The sequence below is a fragment of the Panthera uncia genome, chromosome D2 (assembly GCF_023721935.1).
Source record: "Panthera uncia isolate 11264 chromosome D2, Puncia_PCG_1.0, whole genome shotgun sequence".
NCBI lineage: Eukaryota > Metazoa > Chordata > Mammalia > Carnivora > Felidae > Panthera > Panthera uncia.
This window is the reverse complement of record NC_064818.1, coordinates 56,755,235-56,776,035: the sequence shown is the minus strand read 5'-3', so window position 1 is coordinate 56,776,035 and position 20,801 is coordinate 56,755,235. Positions and strand designations below refer to the sequence as shown.

At 38.0% G+C, this 20,801-nt stretch overlaps 1 protein-coding gene across 9 annotated transcripts in view; it reads left to right on the top strand.

The window, feature by feature from the left end:
• The window catches only part of ERLIN1 (ER lipid raft associated 1), a 58,297-nt gene that overhangs the window by 16,105 nt on the left and 21,391 nt on the right, over nt 1–20,801 (top strand). For 4 of the 9 annotated variants that reach the window (XM_049645580.1, XM_049645579.1, XM_049645581.1 and 1 more), the window contains 5 exons: nt 4,709–4,767; nt 6,653–6,744; nt 13,820–13,909; nt 14,991–15,070; nt 17,524–19,792. In XM_049645580.1, coding sequence (XP_049501537.1) covers nt 4,709–4,767; nt 6,653–6,744; nt 13,820–13,909; nt 14,991–15,070; nt 17,524–17,745 — 543 coding nt within the window. In that variant the 3' untranslated portion in view covers nt 17,746–19,792. Of the gene's footprint in view, nt 1–4,708; nt 4,768–6,652; nt 6,745–13,819; nt 13,910–14,990; nt 15,071–17,523; nt 19,793–20,801 lie in introns of those variants that run through there. The other 5 variants (XR_007460778.1, XR_007460779.1, XR_007460777.1 and 2 more) reach the window with 3 other exon arrangements.

The window sequence follows — 20,801 nt, the reverse complement described above, 5'->3', positions numbered from 1 at the left end:
GTTTTTTGTTGTTGTTGTTTTTTTTTTTTTTTTTTTTTTTTTTTACCATTTAATTTCCACCTCCCTCCCCCCTGGCAATTCTGAAGCTTTAAACTTATGTAGTAATTTTAGTATTTTTTTCCTTTATGGTTTTTTACAGTGCTGGCGTGCTTTAAGCCACTTTCCCCGCTTTATAATATAGAAATTTAAATAAAATTGGAAATTACCACATTTTTCTCTGCTTTTACAGTTGTGTTTTTAGATTTAAATCTTTGGGCACCTGGGTGGCTCAGTTGGTTAAGCGTCTGACTTTGGCTTAGGTCATGATCTCAAGGTTCATGAGTTCGAGCCCCGTGTCATCAGGCTATCTGCTGTTAGCACAGAGCCTGCTTTGGATCCTCTGTCTCCCTCTCACTGTAGCCCTCCCCCGCGCGCATTCTCTCTCTCCCTCTCTCAAAAATAAAGGGGCGCTTGGGTGGCTCCATCAGTTTAGTGTCCGACTTCAGCTCAGGTCATGATATCACGGTTCTTTGAGCCCCACATCAGGCTCTGTGCTGACAGCTCAGAGCCTGGAGCCTACTTCAGATTCTGTCTGTCTCTCTGCCCCTCCCCCATTCACACTCTGTCTTTCAAAAATAAATAAATTTAAAAAAATAGATTTAAATCTTTAATTCATTTGGAGTCCATTGTGATGTCAGTTGTGAGGTAGGGTTCCAATTCTCTGTCCCCCAATTTGGTAGCAACAAGAATTACTGAATAATTTATGCCTCCATCTCCCTTGTTTGAAATACCATTTGTATTGCCTGCTAAATCCTATTATGTAGTACTGGTTTTTTGGACTTTATTCCATTGATCTTTCCGTTTCCTATTCCTTCATTAGTTTTCAGCCCTAAACTTTTTCCCATCAAATCTGTTTCTGCCTTATTTTTTCCATCTTGTTAGTAATGACCCCTCTTTCTCTTCAGACAAATCTAGACATGTGGGAGGCATCTTTGACAATGCTCTCATCCTTGGCATCTAATCAGACCCCATATCGTGCTGATTTTACCACCAAAATCCATAAAACTGTTCACTCCTCCATCTTCACTGCCACCTCATTAAGCCAAGTCACTATCTCTCACCATCTCACCTCCTCTCAAGTTGCCGCACTTTCACTTTTACGTCATTTTCTGCATCGCAGTGAGAAAGATCTTTCAAATTTAGTTATATTTATTTGTTTTTATAAAACCAGTCACTGAATGAAAAAAATGTCGCTTTGTAATACGTTTTTAAACTGGTTGATCAAGATCTTCATTGTTTTGGTTGCTTAATTTTGTCATAAAAGTTTCTTACGAGGGGCACCTGGGTGGCTCAGTCGGTTGAGCGACCCAACCGACATTGGCTCAGGTCATGATCTCACAGTTTGTGAGTTCGAGCCCCGCATCGGGCTCTGTGCTGACAGCTCAGAGCCTGGAGCCTGCTTCTGATTTCTGTGTCTGCCTCTCTCTCTACCCCTCCCCCACTCATGCTCTGTCTCTCTCTCTCTCTCTCTCTCTCTCAGAAATAAACATTAAAAAAAAATTTTTTTTAAGTTTCTTACAAGAGCTGGAATGCTTTTTCAGATCTTCCAGGCTATTTGTCAGCCTTCCTTCCTTAACACATTACTGTCTGTTATGATAATTTAACATTTTATTCACTTTTAAAATCTCATGAGATATATTATCTTTTCAAAAATAGTGGCCTTTGATATTTCTGCCAGCTTATTCTTCCAGATGAGCTTTCATTATTGATATTTTCAAGCTATATCAGGTATCTAAATTGACATATAAGTTTAAAATTAGGAACACAGTTTATGGTTTTACTTAGGCATATCATCACTTTTGTTTCTTTTAGAATTTCTGACCTAGGTGAGAAACCCATATCCCAAATTAAATCAATACTCATGAATTCACTGAATTTTAATGCTATTAAATATGTTGTCTCTTTTTGCGTAAGCATTGAGGAATCCAAATGATTCTTGGTGAATTTATTGTGTATCTACTAGTTTGTTGACTTCACTGTCTCTAATAAAGTTTTTTGGTTAATTTCCTTGAATTTGTTTGTTGTGTATGTAGTATAAACATTTAACACGAAATCTACCCTCTTAAATTTTAAGTGCACAATACATTATTGACAGTATGTGCGATGTTCTACAACAGATCTTTAGACCTATATATCTTACTTGACTGAAACTTTATGAATTTCCTTAGATTTTTATTTATATAATTATGCCAAAATAAAAATCTTAATTTCCCCTCCACAACCTAGTGTTTCCCAGTCTCCAAGTCATCCTATTTTAATTCTTCACATGACACTCATAGCTATCTGAAACTTTTTTATTCATTTATTTGCTTTTTGTTGTTATCTATTGTGTTTTCTCCCCTTAAAAATTTCAATTTCATGAGAGCAGTCTCACCTTGTTCATTGCTGTATTCATAGTGCCTAGAACAAACAGTACTTGGCACAGATGAGGCACCCAGTTAATACTTACAAGCATTCTCTGTAATAATCAGTATTTAATTTTTCCCTTGTCTGTATTTATACTTTTTTCTTCTTGAACGACTGCTGTGGCAAATTTGAGTGGTGAAAATATGTGTCTTTGATATTTTTTAAATATTTTTTTTTCTTATGTAAGAGAGTGACTATATTATATGCTGGCTTTCCATTTAAAATATATGCTTAAGGGCACCTTGGTGGCTCAGTCGGGTAAGCGTCTGACTTCAGCTCAGGTCATGATCTTACAGTTTGGGAGTTCGAGCCCTGCATCGGGCTCTCTACTGTCAGCACAGAGCCTCTTTTGGATCCTCTGTCCCCCTCTCTCTCTGCTCCTTCCCCGCTTCGCTCATGCTCTCTCTCTCTCTCTCAAAAATAAACATTTAAAAAATAAATAAAATAAAATACATGCTTATACCCCAGTGGTCACTTTCAGATATATTCATTTCATTAGCTTTTTTCTTTCTCCTCTCCACTTACTCTGTGTGTGTGTGTGTGTGTGTGTGTGTGTGTGTGTGTGTGTGTTTTGGGCATTGTTTTGGGATATGTTGTCATTTTATTTTTTAAGTCTGTTATGATAACTTACGTTACCTGTTACAGTAGGTGCTTACTTTACACATACTTGAAAATTATGAGATTCCCAAGATTGGCAAGCATGTAGTATGTTCTTCAGCCTCCCTCATACAGCAAAATAGAAATCTTCAGAAGACAGTCCTATTTTATGCTTTTTAAAAAAAAAACCTGAGGCGCTCGGGTGGTTCAGTTGGTTGAGCGTCTAACTTCAGCTCAGGTCATGGTCTCATGGTTTGTGAGTTCGAGCCCCACATTGGGTTCTCTGCACAGAGCCCACTTTGGATCCTCTGTCTCTCTCTCTCTCTCTCTCTCTCTCTCTCTCTCTGCCCCTCCCCTGCTCACACTCTTTCAAAAATAAATAGACATTTAAAAAAAAGACTAAAAATATATGGCCAGTTTCTTAATTAAATGCAAAATGATAGTGCTTCCTCCTGGATCATATTAAAACATACTGGAAGTCATTTGTGTTCTGGTAGTCCCATCTTGAAATCTGGCATCTCTCACAAATGCTTGTTAGGAATTTTGGTCTTCTGGGTACCTCTGTGCATTGTTCCTCAGGGCCTCATATGCCCCACCTTCAGCACGTAGTGAGTTTCCTCACTAGAGTCCCCAGCTTCTTACTCCGTTTCACTAATTCTTGTATTTAGTTATGATAGCTCTCAAATTCTTCACAGATTTGACTGTTCTCTCACATGTTGGAAAGGCTGTGTTGCTTAAAAGTTTTTAAGTCTTTTTAAAAGGCTTTTAAAAGAAGGTTATGTGCATAGAGGCTTTGTTTAAGTTTAGCCAGTTTTCAGAGGGAAATTAAAACTTTCTTCACATCAGGAGTTTGTTGTGTGTGTTTGTAATGTGGGGGGGGGGGGGGCAGGGAGTGATGTTTAACTAGTTAAATCAAAAGCTTTTGAAAGATCAGTTTTCTGATGGAGAAGTCAGCCTTCAAAAAGCTGCCGTTCCCAAATAGATAATCTTAATTAATGTCAAAGTACACTACGGTTAGGGAAACAAAGTATCTCGTAAACAATGTCTAAAAAAGACAAGTAGACTTTGTTCTAAGTGAGCTCCTGGCAAGAAAGAATGTAAGCTGTTAACTGGTATTTGTTTTCCTTCAGCTTTGGACTGTTTCTGTATGGCCAGTACTGAGTGATTACAGGTTTAAGAAACAGTAAATATGTTTATTGTCTACTGTTATTAAGTTGCATATACTGACCTGAATTTTGTTTGCTTTTATTTTTGTTGTTGACTGTTTCCTACTTTACAATTTAAATCTTGGAATTTTGCCTTCCTTGTGTTTCTTTGGTTGGCAAGCCTGGAAAGGAAACAAAAGTATCCAACTGAAGAGCTTTGTGGAGGTCTTTTAAGGGAGAACCTTTTCCCTTAAGGAGTTTATTTCCTCAGTGGATAGAGTGGTTTTTCCTGTAGCCAAGCATTTTTTTTTTTTTTTTTTTTTAAGGAAGTAAAAAGCAGAGTATCTTTGATTCTTGGTGTGATGGCATGAAAAACAGATTTTCTAGTGGAATCTCCACACGTGTTAGTAGGCAGCTATGTCATAGTTGCTTTATTACTTTCATATGAGGAGCTTTTCTGTAGATTTAGTTTGAAGATTTATTTTTCAAATATACTTTGGCTTTTCACTTTTATTTTTTAGGCTGTGCGTGTTACAAAACCCAAAATCCCAGAAGCCATAAGAAGAAATTTTGAGTTAATGTGAGTAATATGCTTGGGAGCCCAATATTTTTTTTTTTAGGGCTGTCTAGTTATTAATATACCAGTGTAGAGAAAACTTCTATATGAGATATTACACTCTGGGGTGGGGTGTATATCTATTTTCCATTCTTTAATTCTAATAATATTATCTACTCTTGTGTCTTAATTCACTAGATTATTATGAGTTTTCCCTTTATATATGAACATTTCAGGAGCAGCGTTAGAGGCTAAGTATGCAGTTTGCTATAGAGCTATTGTTGGAAAGCTAAGGAATTGTAATTTGGACATGATTATCTTGAATTAAATACTAATAGAGAAGAGAAGGAGTCCTGGCTGGTAAGGTTGAAGGGAGTGCCTGTATTGTGTTACTGTGTTGTGATGGTAAGAATAGAAACACTTTATTGGCGTAAAGTTTGATGTTCATTTTATGTGGTTGTGTATCCAAAATGACACCTAGATCTTTATAATTTGCTTTGGGGAAGCTTTGCCTTAATTGACTCCTGGCAGTCTTCTCTTTTATGTGTCCAGGGCTGACTGGGAATGAGAAGTTACTTGCTTGACATGAAATTAATTTCTAAGTGTTCTGAAGATCCATATTAGGGGAATACCTATTGTAGTTGAAATGGCAGTATTATTCTTGTGTGACAGGTAGTGAAAAGAAGAAACAAAAGTCTTTAGGAAATTTGGCTGGTATTTGAAGAGGAAAAATATGAAATGCTGGAAAAATAACTGCACAAGTGAAGAATACAACAGATTGTATAAGTATAGGGGATCCAAGAAGTAATAATAATTCTTCCTGGGGTAATATACGGTTGAGTCCTTACTGTTCCCGAGTCTGTATCTTTTATTATGCTGAGTTTTATTTTCTCTTTTCATTTGTAGAAAAGGAACTTCTTTTTTGAAGCTATAAAGCAGAGTGCCAGGCTGGGTAGATCATGAGTCTGATCCATTGGTATAAAAAATTTTTTTAATTGAAGGCTCAGCATAACTTAGGCTCTCAACATGATAGCTTCTAGTGATGGAAACATGAAGACTGTATGTTCTCTGCCCTCAAATAATTTGTAGTATCCAGAATGCCATTTTATGTCTTTATCAATTTGGGCAGGAGGAAAGAAGAGATCTTTGGGGGGAAATGTTTTAGGGAAACTCTTGGAGTTACTTTTCAGATAAATCTGGATCTTTCTAATTTTGTAGACTATTGAAATCCCAGAATTAAAAGCCACCTTGAGATCTAACCTTCCACCTAATAGTAGTCTTTTTTATGCTTTTTCTGCCATGTAGTCACCCAGTCACCACTTGTACATGCTTAGTGATAGGCCAGCCATTTCCATTATTAGAACACTCAGGTTCTCAGAAAAGTCTTCTTTACATTGAGCACTAGTTCACTACCTAATAACTGCCACCTAATTATGTCTTCCATACAACAAGCAGGGCCACTGCAAAAGAGTGCCTGAGGAGGGGCTGAAATCCAGCTCCATTCTGCTTGTCAGACCATGTACCTGAGGGACTGCATCTGCCCAGAGGTTGTTGCATTTTGCTATTTGGCCCAGAGTGCTGTATGGGCTAGCTGGAGGCCTAACAGTAAAAGAACCATTTATATACTCCGGGTACTTCCAGATCACAGGCCTTTCCATGATACAGTTAGAGGAAAAGGTCAGACTAAATTCAGACGTATAAATTTGATGCCTATATCTGGGTGACTTTGGGCAAATCATTTAACCTTTCAGCCTCAGATTTATTATAAGTAAAATAAGGTAACACCTCTCTTGGCACCATAGTGGATCAGAAAGTTCGTGTTGAAATGGTTCTCTGACCCACCATAGAGTCAGAATTACTGCCTGTGACTGCACATCATTTCTAATTTTTATAATATTTTGCTTCACAGGGAGGCTGAAAAGACAAAACTTCTTATAGCTGCACAGAAACAAAAGGTTGTGGAGAAAGAAGCTGAGACAGAGAGGAAAAAGGCTGTTATAGGTACTTTGATTTCTTTCTGAATTGGTTGTTTCTAAAGTACATGTATTACGAGTTTGTCCTGTTCTTTGTCAGTCTGATGATGGATATTGATGGGATCAAATAAGATTGCATCATACATAGTGGAGAATTCTGGAAACTCTTTTGTACATTCAGATGCCCTACAGCCTTTAAAACCTGATGGTGCCAGTACTTAATGAAGTGGTTTGGCTCGAGACCATGTGTGGCTGCTACTGCTACTTTTTTCAAGGACAAGGAAAATGGATAGGGTTTTTGGGCAACACTGGCCTCTGTGGGGTAGAGTTTTTGTTCATACAGTTTAAGAATGGGAAGTTTTTTGGCCAAAGCTTATGTTTATAGCATGCATCCTTGCTGTTGACATGTACCTAGTTTTATCTGGATGGCTAGATGTTGCCCTCTCCGACAGTACGGCGGGATTGCTTACACCTTATTTGAATCACAGAGGCTTCCCAAACACTCCAGGAGACTGTGTATTGGACTGACCTCTTAGGCTGTCAGTTGTTGTTCCTTGGGATGCTGAAAGTTTAAGAGGTGTTTTGTAAACTATTTCAAATATGCAGAAATGTACAGAGAATAATAAAATGAAGGCTTAGTGTTTGCCACATCCCTTCAGGTCATACTTTCTTTCAAGAATAAATTTATATATCTGTTGGAAGCCCCCTGTGTTCTCTTACCTGGTCCTATTTCTTGACTCATCTTTTCTGAGTAGCTTCTGCTCTAAGGCTTGTGTAATCTTTCTGTCCATATTTTTATATTTTTATTATAACTATGTAATAATAATTCATAGGATTGTTTTAAACCCTAAAAATGGTATCAGACTCTACCTTTTATTTCACAGCTTGCCTTTATCGTACCAACATTGTTTGAGTTTTATTCATATTGGTATGTGTAGATGTGGTTATTTTTAACTGCTGTGCATTCATTCTATGAGTGGACCTCAGTTCATTCTGATGAATTACTGTTGAAGAGTTAGGTAGTTTCTAGTTTTTCCTTACTATGAGCAGTGCCGCAGTAACGCCAGTGTCCATGTGTCTTTGTGCACATATTTGGAGTTTTCCTGTGATAGTGCTACTCAACATGTAGTGTTGGTCACTGCCTTGTATCATCGGCTTTTTGTTTCTGATCCATAATGAGATGACAGAAATTGACAATGAGTGCTTAGAAATTCTTATAGTATTATATAGTAATTTTATGTCTAATAATAAAAAACTGGACCCTGTGTTTTTGTTTTTAATATTTTTCCAAGTAATTAATTTTTATTATAATTTATAACATATTGTTTCCTAACAAATTGAAATACAGAAAAAGGGGGGGAGGGTGCTGTTCCTTCCATAGGCAGTTGAAGAAGCACTACTCTGGAATACATACCTCCAAGTTGAATTGCTGGGTCATAGGGTACATACATCTTCAAATTTATAACATACGGTATTGCCAAATTGCTCTCCAGTGGTGATTCTACCATTTTACCTTCTCTTCAGCAGGGTTTGAGTTCCAGTTCATTTGCTGCCATAATTGATTCCCATTTCTGCATATCCTCCTCAACTCTTGGAGTCATTAGACCTTTTAAATTTTATGTCCGTTTGCTGGTGGACATGTATCATGTAATTTCAGTTTGTAGTTCTCTGATAACTAGTAAAGTTGAATATTGTTTATTGGCCATTCAGGTTTCTTTTTTTGTATGTGAATTGCTTGTTAATATATTATTAGCCCATTTGATTACTTTTTTTGGACTGGTTTATAGAAGTTCTTTGTATCTTCTGGATATTAATCCTTTCCCAGATTTATGCATTGGAAATATCTTCTCTCACTTTGTGGCCTTTGAACTCTATGATGTCTTTGACATTCATATATATTTAATTTTCATGTGATCAAATTCATCAGTCTTTTCCATTCTGATTTGTGCTTTTTCTATCCTGTTTAAGAATTCTTTCCCAACCCCAAAGTAATAATTTTATTCTAAAAGGTTTAAAGTTTTGCTTTTCATATTTAAATCTTGAGTCCATCTGGAATTTATTTTAGGGTTTAGTGTGACGTTGGAATTCAGTTTTTTTTTTCCAAATAGCAAGCCAATTATTTTAGGCTATTTATTGAGAAGTTCATTATTTTCTCTACTTTTTTCTAATGCCACACCTATCATATAACAAGGTACTGTATATAATTTGTTCTGTTGCTGTGGTCTCTATTTTGTTCTAATTTCATGGTCTATCCTTCTCCAGAATTACCTTGTTTTAATTACTGTTGCTTTTTATGTTAAGTCTTGGTATCTGGGAGAGCAAGTTTCTCCTTAACTATTCCGCTTTACTCTTCCTAAATGTTCTTATAAATGTCTTGGGCTATCCTAGGCCTTTTATTCCTCCATATAAATTTTAGAACCGGATCAGGTTCTACAAAATGCTGTGTTGAGGTTTGATTGGAATTACATTACCTATACATGTCAGTTTGGAGAGAATTGATTAATTAAATTGTTTATTTATTTACTCAGACTTATACTGAGTCTTATAAATCTGTTTTATTTCTCCATTTATGAGAAGTGTCTTTCAAAAAGTATCATAATTTTCTTCTTAAGGTTCTGGCACTTTCTTTCTTAGAGATTTATTCCTATATATTCCTCAACCTTTTTGCCATTATAAATAGGATCTTTTTTGAAGGATTTTCCTAACTGGTTTTTGCTTTTGTATAGGTATGCTGTTCATTTTGTTGTTGTTGTTTAGTAGTCTTGCTGAAAATGCTATTATTTCTAATAGTCTCCTGTTGTGAGCAGTCAAACTATCTTCAGATCAGGACAGTTCTGGTTTTTCCTTTGTAGTCCCATACCTCTTTACTCTTCTTATCTTCCTGGTTTCAAGGTTATGACTTAAAGTGCAGTGTTGAAAAGAAAGGTAGCGTCAAGTATTCTTGTCTTGTTCCTAACTTTAAATAGTCCCAGTGATGTTTGCTGTACTTAACTTTTATCAGGTTCGTGAAGTTTCTGTTTCTTGCTTGCCAAGAGGTTTTTATCATAAATGACTGTTAAAACTCTTAGAATTTTTTTCTATGTATATTTTTTCTAATTTTTCCTTTTAAAGCTTTTAATGTGGTGAATTATATTAGTAGATTTTCTTTTCCTGAATTATTTTGCTTTCTTGGGATAAACCCATTTGATCATGATATAGGAGATATACCTCAGTACATTTCTCTATATGTCTTGCTTATAATTTCTTTAAAATTTTTACTTTTATATGTCTTCATTTTTACTTTTATAAATTTCAGCTTATAATTTTTTCCTTGTACTGTCAGGTGGTTTTTTTTGTTTGTTTTTTCTTCTTTTAATGGTTACACTAGCCTCAAAATGATTTGGAGAGCATTCTTTTTTTCTGTGTTCTGGAACATTTTGTATAAAATATGTTATTATCTCCTCTTTGTAGGTTTAATGGAACTCTTGTAAAAAACCATCTTGGTCTAGTGGGGTTTGTGCTCTCTCATATGCTTGTTTTTGGTGGTAACATTTAGCCTGTTGATTTAATTTCTGTACTAACTATAGGTCTGTTCAGGTACTTGTTTCTTTAAGTTTGAGCAGTTATGCTTTTCTAGAAAATTGTTTCACATCTGAAATTTCAGACGTGGGGACATAAATTTGCAGAATTCTCTTATAATTTTTAAAATCTGCTACCAAATGTGCATGCCCCTTTTCATTCCTAGTATTGTTTTTTTGTGCCTTCGCTTTTGCTGGATTACTTCTGCCAGAGGTCTGTGATACTCTATTCATCTTTTCAGAGAACTGCATTTTGATTTGGTTGATTCTTTTGTCTCTTACTTTTCAATTACATTATTTACACTTATTTTTATTATTCCTCTACTTCTTTTTTTGAGTTTTCTCACTGGTTCTTTTCTAACTTCTTGAATTACTTAATTCTTTAGATTTCAGTCTTTTCTGATTGAAACATGTAAGATTATATATTTTCTTTTTTTCTATTCACGTGTTTTGAAATGTAGTTTATTGGTGTTCATTTTTAATTTTTGTAAAATGTTTCCATTGTGATTTCTTCTTTCACTTATGAAGTATTAAAAGTATATTTTTCAATTTCTGGGTTTTTAGGGGGCTACCTTTTTATTGTTGATTTCTAATGTTATTGCATGATAGTCAGAAAATATGATCTATTATATGGATTCTGAAGTATTTGTTGAAATTTGCTTTGTGGCCTATCAGTACATGGTACTTTTTTGGTAAATGTTCTCTGTGTGCTTGAAAAGATTGAATGTGTTTTCTTTATTTGTTGGATGCAAATTTTCTCTGTTTATCCATTCAGTCAGGCTTATGAATTGTGTTGTTTATATCTTCTGTATTCTAATTTTTGCCTTCTTGAGCTATCAGTTACTGAGAGAGGTGTGTTAAAATCTCCCACCATGACCGTAGATTTGTTGACTTGTAATTTTTTTTCTTTACATATTTTAGAGCTGTATCATTAAGAGCATTCAGGATTGTTACATCTCCCTGGAGAATTGCTCCTGTTATATAATAACCCTCTTTATCCCAGACACACTTTTTGGCTTAAGATCTGTTTTGTCTAATGAAATTATAACTATGCCAGATTTCTCATGGTTAGTTATTTTCTTGATGTATCTTTTCCCATCCTTTTACTTTCAACTTTTCTATGTCATTATGTTTTAGGTGTGTCTCTTGTAAACAGCATATAGCTGGATTTTGTTATCTTATCCAATGTGAGAATCTGTCTTTTAACTGGTGAGTTTAGTCTTTTTATATTTATTGTGGTTACTGCTATATTTGGATTTGTTTGTATCATTTAGTTTTGTGCTATTTACCACGCATTTTTTTCCTTTGCTTCTTTTTTCTCTCTTTTCCGATTGGTATTGAATTGATTGGATTTTCTTTATTCTTTTCTTCCTTTTACTTAATTGGAAGTTTTATATTGTTTCTAGAATGTTTCTATAACTAGTCATTACCTGTAAAATGTTAATAAGCGTACCTGACTTGACAGAATCTAAAGCTAATCATTCTATCCTCTTAAAACCGTAGAATGCTTTAATTCTTATCACTGTCCCTCAATTTTACATAGTTACCTCGTATTTTAGTTTTATGTTCTTTTTATTCCCTCATTATTACTATTATCATGTATTCTTACAGTAAACATCCATTTTGATCTATAGGCGTTACTTAATTTTTTCCCTCTCCATTGTTTTTGGCAATTCATTCTTTTTTCTACTAGTTTGTTACTCTTGTTTTGGTTTTTTTTTCAATAAATGCTAAGGAATGGATAACTTACTCATTCTTCCTTAGTCTGAAATGATTTTATTTCATTCTTGAATTAGTAATTTAGCCTACAGTTCTAAGCCCAACAAAACTTACTTTTTTTCTGTCACTGTGGTGATATTATTTCATTTTTGTTTGGCTTCCTCTTGTCTTCTTACTTTTATAATTTTTCTCTGTCTTTGTGGTGTGTCTAGGTAGAGACAAGCTTACTTCTCTTCACTGGGGTGGTCGGTAGAGGTTTTTAGTCTCAGTGGAATTGAAGCCCATTAGTGGTCTCAGTTTTATACAGTTCTCAAGGCGTCACCTCCTGGCCATGAATGGGCAACAATCCAGGTCCATCTCCCTTGCTTGTCTAAGTTCTCAGCTCTTCCTATACCAGCTCTCAGCTCTCAACTCTTCCTTTGCTTATGTGTCTTCAGGATCTCTCATTCTTTCTTAGCATCTTAGCCACACATTAAAAAAAAAATTGTTACATTTTGTCTAGCACTTTAAGGTGTTGTTAGCTGGGGGGTTTTCTCATTACTCTATTTCACCATTTTTCTAGAACTAGAACCTGACTCATGCTCTTTATTGGTTTATTTCTACACATCAGAGAGTAGCGTTAAGTGGGATGACCACAACCATTTCCCTACGTTGAGACACGATTCTCTGGATTATAGCTATAGGCTCCAAATGCCTTCTGTTATTTCCAGTAGAACGTCATAGTCTCTTTGGGAGTTGGGGTGATACAAGTTGATGTGTTGCTAATGAGGAAATAGGGAAGTATGCGCTGGCGTCAATGCTAAAGGATACTGGATCTTCTGGAAATAGGAAAACACTTAGAAATCTTTTTTCTATTATACTCTTCCCCCAGGGACAGAGATAAGATGTGTTAAAATACTCATCCTCTTTGGCTGAAAAGAAGAACTGAGAATGTTCTTCAAGAATTGCAGTGATTGAATTAAAAGTGTAATAAGAGTCTTTCTTCCCTGGTCCTGGATCTTTTGGTTAGGCCGCTGGTGTACTTGAGGGTGTTTGGTTTTCCCTGCCTATAATTGTCTGCTGCAACCAACATGTTCACCCCCAACACTTGTTTTCACAGTGTCAGATGAATTAGCCTGCTTTCTCTTTTATGTTCTACCACAGTCAGAATTCTCCTCTGATCTTTTCATCTTGTCATTTCCCTCTTGGTAACTTCAACAAGTTGATCCTGAGTATATTAAAGCTAAATTCTTTAGCCCATTACTCAAGATGGAGGTCTTCTAGCTTTCTTTCTATTCTAATTATTTGTTCTCTGGTCAGCTGGCTCCATAATGACCTCTTCATTGTGACTGTTCATTTGTTCTTCTTGTCTTTACTCCTTTTGCCATGTCCTCCTAGGTCATGTCCATTATTTTCTTTAAGATTTTTTTCCAGAAGACCTTTCTTGGTTTAACTTATCTTTATTCCTTCTTTCTCCTGCTGTTTTATAAGATTGTCCTATGTTGCCATGCATTTATGTTGCTTTGTTTTTGTTCTGAGTACTTTCACGAAGTATCATTTTCCCCATTAGCTTGTGGACCGCTGCTGTGTAATCCCATGAAGGACTGGAACTGTTGTTAACCTTTTGTATTCCCTCCCATTTCCCACAAAACCAGCACTGTCAACAGTGAAATAGGAAATAAATTCCCTTTTTTCTGTTGAGTTGTGTACAGTCTGGATGTTTAAAACAATGAAACAGCCCATAAAACCTTATATGACTAAGTGTTAAAACTGTATGCTGCTGATTCTAAGTATTTCCAGACCTAGAGAAATGTTTTTGAATGTATCTTTTTTTGTGTATAATTATAGAAGCAGAGAAGATTGCACAAGTGGCAAAAATTCGGTTTCAGCAGAAGGTGATGGAGAAAGAAACTGAAAAGCGCATTTCTGAAATTGAAGGTACATCAGGGAGAAAAGAGGCTCTATCTTGAACTGCCTCTCTGCTTCAGAGACTGATTTCTTGATTATGGTGGGTGGGAAGGCCATCGACAGAATAATCCGGTCTGGAGGAAGTGGCTGCCCTGTTATGCTCATAGACAGATTTTTTTAAATTACCATTACATGTTTAGCTCTTGGTTGGTTTGTGACTATAGGCAACTCATCGCTCATTTTCTGTCCTTAAGTTGTGGCTTATTAGCTACCACTTTGTCCTCAGGCAGACAAAATATGAGAATTACCTATAATCAGTTGTAAAGAATATATAAGAAACCCCCACCACTACTAGTTTCTTTCCTACCCGTCAACCAAAAATATAACAAAAAATTTAGCCAGGAAAAAAGCAGCCTTAGTTTTCGTAAAAGGCTCTCAAACTCCTAGATTTCATACAGTGAGATGCTAATGTTCTGAGCTCACAGTCTTGAAGACCAAACATTCAACCTCTTTTGCTTGTATATTGCTGCTTCCTGTCCTGTCATTCTACATTAACTGATTCTGGATCCAGTTTGGAGGGGATGGGGACAGTGCAATATATAGAGCAGAGCTTTCATGTCTGGACTTCATTGTTTTACTTGAAGCCTAGACGTGGGTAGGGTGTGAGGCTTTTTGGGTGATGATGGGTAGAGAAAAGAAGGAGCAGCTTTAGGTGAAAAATGAAGTAGGCTGCAATGAGCTGAAAGTTCTTTAACAATGACGAGAGTATTCTCCTTGGAAAAGAGTCTGGGGACTGGGTTTTGAAAACTGCTAATGTTGTTACATGCCTTTAAAGTAAGTGATTGAGGAGTGCCTGGCTAGCTCAATCAGTAGAGCATATGACTCTGGATCTTTGGGTGTAAATTTGAGCCCCGTGTCAGGTATAGAGATTACTTTAAAAAAAAAAAAGAAATCTTTAAAAATAAATGAATAAAAATAAGTGATCAAAATATCAGGCAGCGGAAAAAGAGACCCCTATTTAACATAGTGTGTGTAAACCCTTACACAGCTGAGGAAGTGGATTGCAACTTTCCTTTGTTTTAAACACTCTTGACTCTATTTTGCTTGCTAGATGCCGCATTCCTGGCCCGAGAGAAGGCGAAGGCAGATGCTGAGTATTACGCTGCACACAAATATGCCACCTCAAACAAGGTGATTGGCTCTCCATGCCACACTCCTAATAATATAGTGTTTGGGGTTTTGCTTTTCTTTGTGGGGGGGCTCTAATATGATAGAGGTGATTTATCCAGTGTCAAAGATTGGTAGTTACCATCATACTCTCCAGAAACAACCAATCACTTATCAAGTCATATTGCACACTCAACGGGGAGAGACCTTTGTGTAGTTCCTTGTAAAAGTGGGGAGATAGGACAATAGCGGACAAATCTATAAACACAGGTCAAATGCTATAAACCATTCATCTGTACTGCTCTGTCAGGGCTTAGTAATCAGGAAAGGTGAGGATCTTCTCATGGAATGACAGGAGTAACAAGAGAAGAGTAAAGTCCATTTAGAGTTGCTTTCCAGGTAGCTTTGCATAGATGCTAAGTTCGTTTAGTGCAGTGTTTCTCATCAGAAACTTTCTTGGCATTTTGAGGTGGCAAACTTTTTCATTGTTGAAGACATGGTATCTCATGCATTACGGACTATTTTGCATTCCTGACCCTTGCCTGCTACGTGTCAGTAGTGCTCACTGGTTATTTGAACAGTCAGCACCTTCTCCCCCCCGCCCCCCATACCTTTCCAAATGCCCCTAACTGAATACTGCTTGTTTACTGGATTTAAAAAATATTCTAGTTGTGAGGAATTTCACATGTGACAATTGGAGGTAGGAGGTTGGGTGAAATGGGTGAACAGTTTTTGTATAGAGACTCGGGTTAATTTAAGTCTAGAGAATGCAGGCCTAGTAAGCAGGAATTGGTAAGAGGCAACTAGAACCCCTGTGTATTCTGAAAAGGGAAGAATATGGCCAAGGTTGATAAAGTTATTAATTGCAGAGAGAACATTGCAGATTAGAACGTTGAAAGAGTTGAGAAAGAGGTTGCCAAAGTGGTGTGGTTTGAAGGATTAGAGTCAAGATTTAAAGTATACACAGGTCTTAAATTCTTTCATTTTAGAAAGGAACAACATGCTCTGGGCTCAGAAGAAATGATAAGGCATGATATGATAGGTTGATAGAGTGAGAGTTGTCAGTACTTTGAAATCCAGTATAAATTTAGAAGTAAATTTAACATATTGGAGACACAGCTCTATCGAAACAATGGAATTTGGTCAAGGTGGAGGCAAGGTGAGAAACTTTAGTTTATAAAACTAGCAATCCAGGGGCCCCTGGGTGGCTCAGTTGGTTAAGTGTCCAACTTTGGCTCAGGTCATGATCTCACAGTTTGTGGGTTTGAGCCCCACATCAGGCTCTGTGCTGACAGCTCAGAGCCTGGAGCCTGCTTCAGATTCTGTGTCTCCCTCTCTCTCTGTTCCTCCCTCACTCGTGCTCTCTCTCTCTCCTTCAAAAATAAATAAAAACAAACAAACACAAATAAATAAATAATAAAACTAGCAATCCAAATCTGTTATGGGAGAAGCTATCCAGGCACAAGTATCAAGACCTTGTCCTTGAGGTTAGCCTTATGCTGAAAGGGACAGCAGTTTTATGCCATTTTGAAAAATGCTGTTTGGATATTGGTATTATATTAATAAGGCATTAGGAGGTAATTTGGTTATGCACTGTGACCATATTTGATGGCAGTTTCAGCAGAGGATGTGAATCAACTGGAGAGAGTGTAGACCCAGGGAGTGGAAGGTGTTGGGGGGGGGGGGGGGGGTACTATGAAGGTCAAGATGGGCTTTGGCCTAGAGGACAGGCCAGGGACTTGCAATGAGGGGAGGATTACTAGGGAAAGGCTTTGGGGGAAGTATCTTCCCGGAATATTAGAAATTAGTTTTAATAATAAACCCTGAGAGGTTTTGGTTGGATACATCTTGGCATCATGATTTAAATTTAAAAACTAAAACTGTGACCGATCTGGTGATTGACAAACATCTATCACAATCAGTTTAAACATCTAGCTTCTAAGTAGAGGCAAGAGGACAGATCAGGTGATTTCTTGAGATCTTTTCCACTTCTAGAATGTGGTCAAGAAAAGCAGAATCACAAATAAGGATATGAGCCTAGCCCCTTTGAAGCTCTGCCATTCTCATCCATTGACCTGTCCTCTTAAGAGAACCTGCAGAGATTCCAGACTAATTCTAGGTTGAATTTAGCTAGATGAAATATAAAAGTATATATGAAGGCATTTTTCAGGCCCCAAGTCACTATAGAAATGTTAGTTACCATTGTTCCCCAAACCCATCTCCTCAATCCTTTTTTTTTTTTAAATGAACAACTTCTCTCTACATTAGGACAGGAGGTTGTGTAAGGAACTTCAAGTCTAAAATACAGCTGTTAATGTGATAGCCACACTTCAGAGTGAGAGAAGATCATTGGCAATGACTCAGAGTCGAGTAGTGATGTTCAGGAGAGCAGTAGGGGAAATGTGTGTAAGGAAAGAGACGGATGATTATTGCACTGAAGTGTCCTGATGCCTTTGCTCTTGTTTGCCCCCACACAGCACAAATTGACCCCGGAATATCTGGAGCTCAAAAGGTACCAGGCCATTGCTTCTAACAGTAAGATCTACTTTGGCAGCAACATCCCTAGCATGTTCATGGACTCCTCTTGTGCTTCAAAATATTCAGATGTTAGGACTGGAAGAAAAAGCTCTCTCTTCTCTAAGGAGGCTCTTGAACCCTCTGGAGAGAGCCCCATCCAAAACAAGGAGAGCACAGGTTGATGCAAGAGGTGGAAATGTACTCCCATATCAAGATGTGGCCCAAGGGGTTAAGTGGGAACAATGGTTATATGACTCTTCAGATTCACAGAGAACCTGTGCTCTGTCTGTTCTGCCTCTCCTGTGATAGCCCTGGCTTATCAACTGATTGCAGGGTAGAACCAACTGTCTGGCACCCAAATGTCTTCAGCCACAGTTTATCAAGTATCCTGTGTGTGTTCCCTTCTGAACTGGTACTCGTAAATCCGGGAAAGTCTGATGCTAAGATACTGCCTGCACTGGAATGTTAAGACATGAATTATATAACAAGCTGTGTTTTTCTAAGCTGAGATCTATTGAATAATGTTTACATTGGTCCCCGGGGAAATGTGTGCTTGGCCATTCGAGACATAAGAGGCCAGAGAAGATGTCAGGATGCGGTAAGTGTAAAGACGACCAATCACGCCTGGGGCCCAGGCTTTCTTTGGGGTCCAGTCCCAGCATTCATCCGTGTGATTAGCATCTAGTCCACTGAAGTTCTCCAGGAAATGATCTTCCACTTGAGCAATGATTTACTTGATATTATTTGCACCTTTTTTTCCCTATAGTTGAGTTGGTGGCCTGCTGAGATATGTACCTTGCCACCCAGCCAGGGATTCCTAATCACTAGTTATTACTGCATTAGTAGGCTCAGAGAGCTTGGTTTGAAGTTCTGGGTAAGATGAAACCTTTGCTTTGAACCACAGCTCTGGGGCCCCGCTTCCTCTCCATTGGATGATGACTGTCTGCATCACTGCCCCAGGCCATTTGTAACTAAGGTGCCTGGCTTTTAGCCACTCCTTCCTTATGTGTCACTTCTCAGCTCTGTCTGGCCAAGAGCGGGACAGGGCTTTAACCGGAAATAGGAGCAGCATACAGTTCCCAGCTGTTCACTGCACAGTATTGTATCATAACTGCAGGAAGTTTTTATTTGTAAAACTGGATTTGGGGTACATTTATTTGCCCCAGTACCTCTACCTGAAGGCCGAATCCTAGGGCTGCCATGGTTACTAGCACACTGATTCTCCTCAATATTGTTCTTCTGGAGCCTACATAGTATGGGACAGAGTAACTTAGAAAGCATCTTTGGTCATCTTTGTCTCCTTTTTTCCTGGCTCTGAGATTCTGAAATCAAAGTTGTTCTCTGGCTCTCACCCTCCCTAGGAAGTCAGGATTCCACTGACTTCCTGGGCAGCCAGGGGATTTAATCTCCCTTGAGAGGATGACAGAGTGAGTTAACGAGTTTTCCTGTGGCTGTGGGAGACCTATTTCATCTGGGCCTTTTCCCCTTCAGATTAGCTTTCCTGAAACAGTGTGCCCCATAGTTAGGCCTGAGTTTGTAGCTTGTTAAGACACCTTTCATGAATACTGTGTTCAAGCCAGACAGAAAAGTCATGGGACCACTTCCAGAAACCTTTTTGCTGTCAGTCCTGTCAGTCTCATGACAGCTTGTGGGTTGTGCCAAACACTTTCTGTGGGGAAGGAATCCCAGATTTGAGTGGGGCTTTTCCCTGGGCCTTATACTAGAGAGGCATTTGTAATATGGAGAGAATCCTTTTTTCATTTTCGCTTATTATATACGCTCTCTTTATGTTCTCTAGCTCTCCTTCAAAGAACATTTGAAATAGAAGAATAAACTCTTCACCTGTCATGTATTGTTGCTGCAGATAGGTAATGATTATTGTGGGAAATTTGGGTCATTGACCTTTGTGCTTTCATTCCTAGAGATGTTTCCTATTCCCATAAGCTAAAAGCCGTTGCCCCGAAGTGTTGGATGTGGGTTTTCTTACAACCCCCCCGGTGGCAGAGTTGAGGAACAGGGAACTAGCTTTGTGAAGTTGTAAAGAAACTACTTCCACTTAGATTCTCCCTGGAGTGTGCTTCCCAGCGCTCGCTCAGGCTCTAAGTCTATCCCTCCTGCAGGGATGTTCCTTTTGGCAAATACACACTGTAATCTTGAAGTCTAAATTTATATGTGAAATGCTACCTTTTTTAAAAAAGAAACTAAATAAAATTATTTTACTATCAGTGATTTGTATTTTTTCCTTATGTCTCCATTCTTGTCTGTTGTCTTCACATGCCCCTAAGGCTGTCTTGCCCATTTCAACTAGGTAGCCAGTTTATTTACTAGCTTAACTCAACTGTAGAGGCTTTTCTTACACTCTTCTCAGAATACTGTTTCCTGGGTAGAAGAATCTTGAAAGCAGGGTTTCTGCTCTTCCTGACTCACAGAATGTAACAAGGAATGTTCTGATTCGTGGTGGGATGTGGCCAGCAGCCGAAGAGGAAAGGGAGGCTGGAACGTCATGCCCTTTCTGAGTGAGTCTAAGAAGGGAGGAAGGGAAGAGACAATTGTACTGAGGAGGAGGAAGGGCAAATTGTACAAACTAGAACTGACTTCACTAATTCAAGTGTTAGTCCACAAGCCAGGGTTGGACCTGCTCTTTCCTAGCTCTCACCGTTCCCTCATAGGGAACAATTTCACAGTGATGTTGGGGCAGCGGGGCTCAGTAAGGGGGAGTTTTGGGGAAAGCAGCCCTTTACTTGGGTTCCGGTGGAATCCAACCCCATGGTAACCTACATCTGCTGCTGCAGACCAGGGGAGTTTACCTAATTCAGATGTTAAGTATTACGTATTAAGATGAAGTGATTTAGAACTAAGTGATTTCTGCCTCTTGCTGGGAGGAAGGGATTTTGTGAATTAGAATTTGTGGCTTCTCGTTGCTTTGGGATTAATAAATCCCAGATGTGTGCATACAAGGCTCTTTGTCATCTGGCTCCCACTGACCTCTCCAGCCTGGGTCCTTAAATGTGCTTTCTCTCTGTCCCTTTGCATATATTGTTCCATCCACCTGGCTCATTTTTCCCCCTTACATATAGCTCTAATTTTCCTTTGCTAACTCCTGGTGAGTCTTCATGTCTTCAGAAAGGTCAACTGCTGGCTCAGGTCAGCATTCCACATTTCTGTCTTTGTACTATTTCACCTATCTCCCATTACCTGTTTCATGTCTGTTCTCACAAGTGTTCGGCTCTTCGGGGTA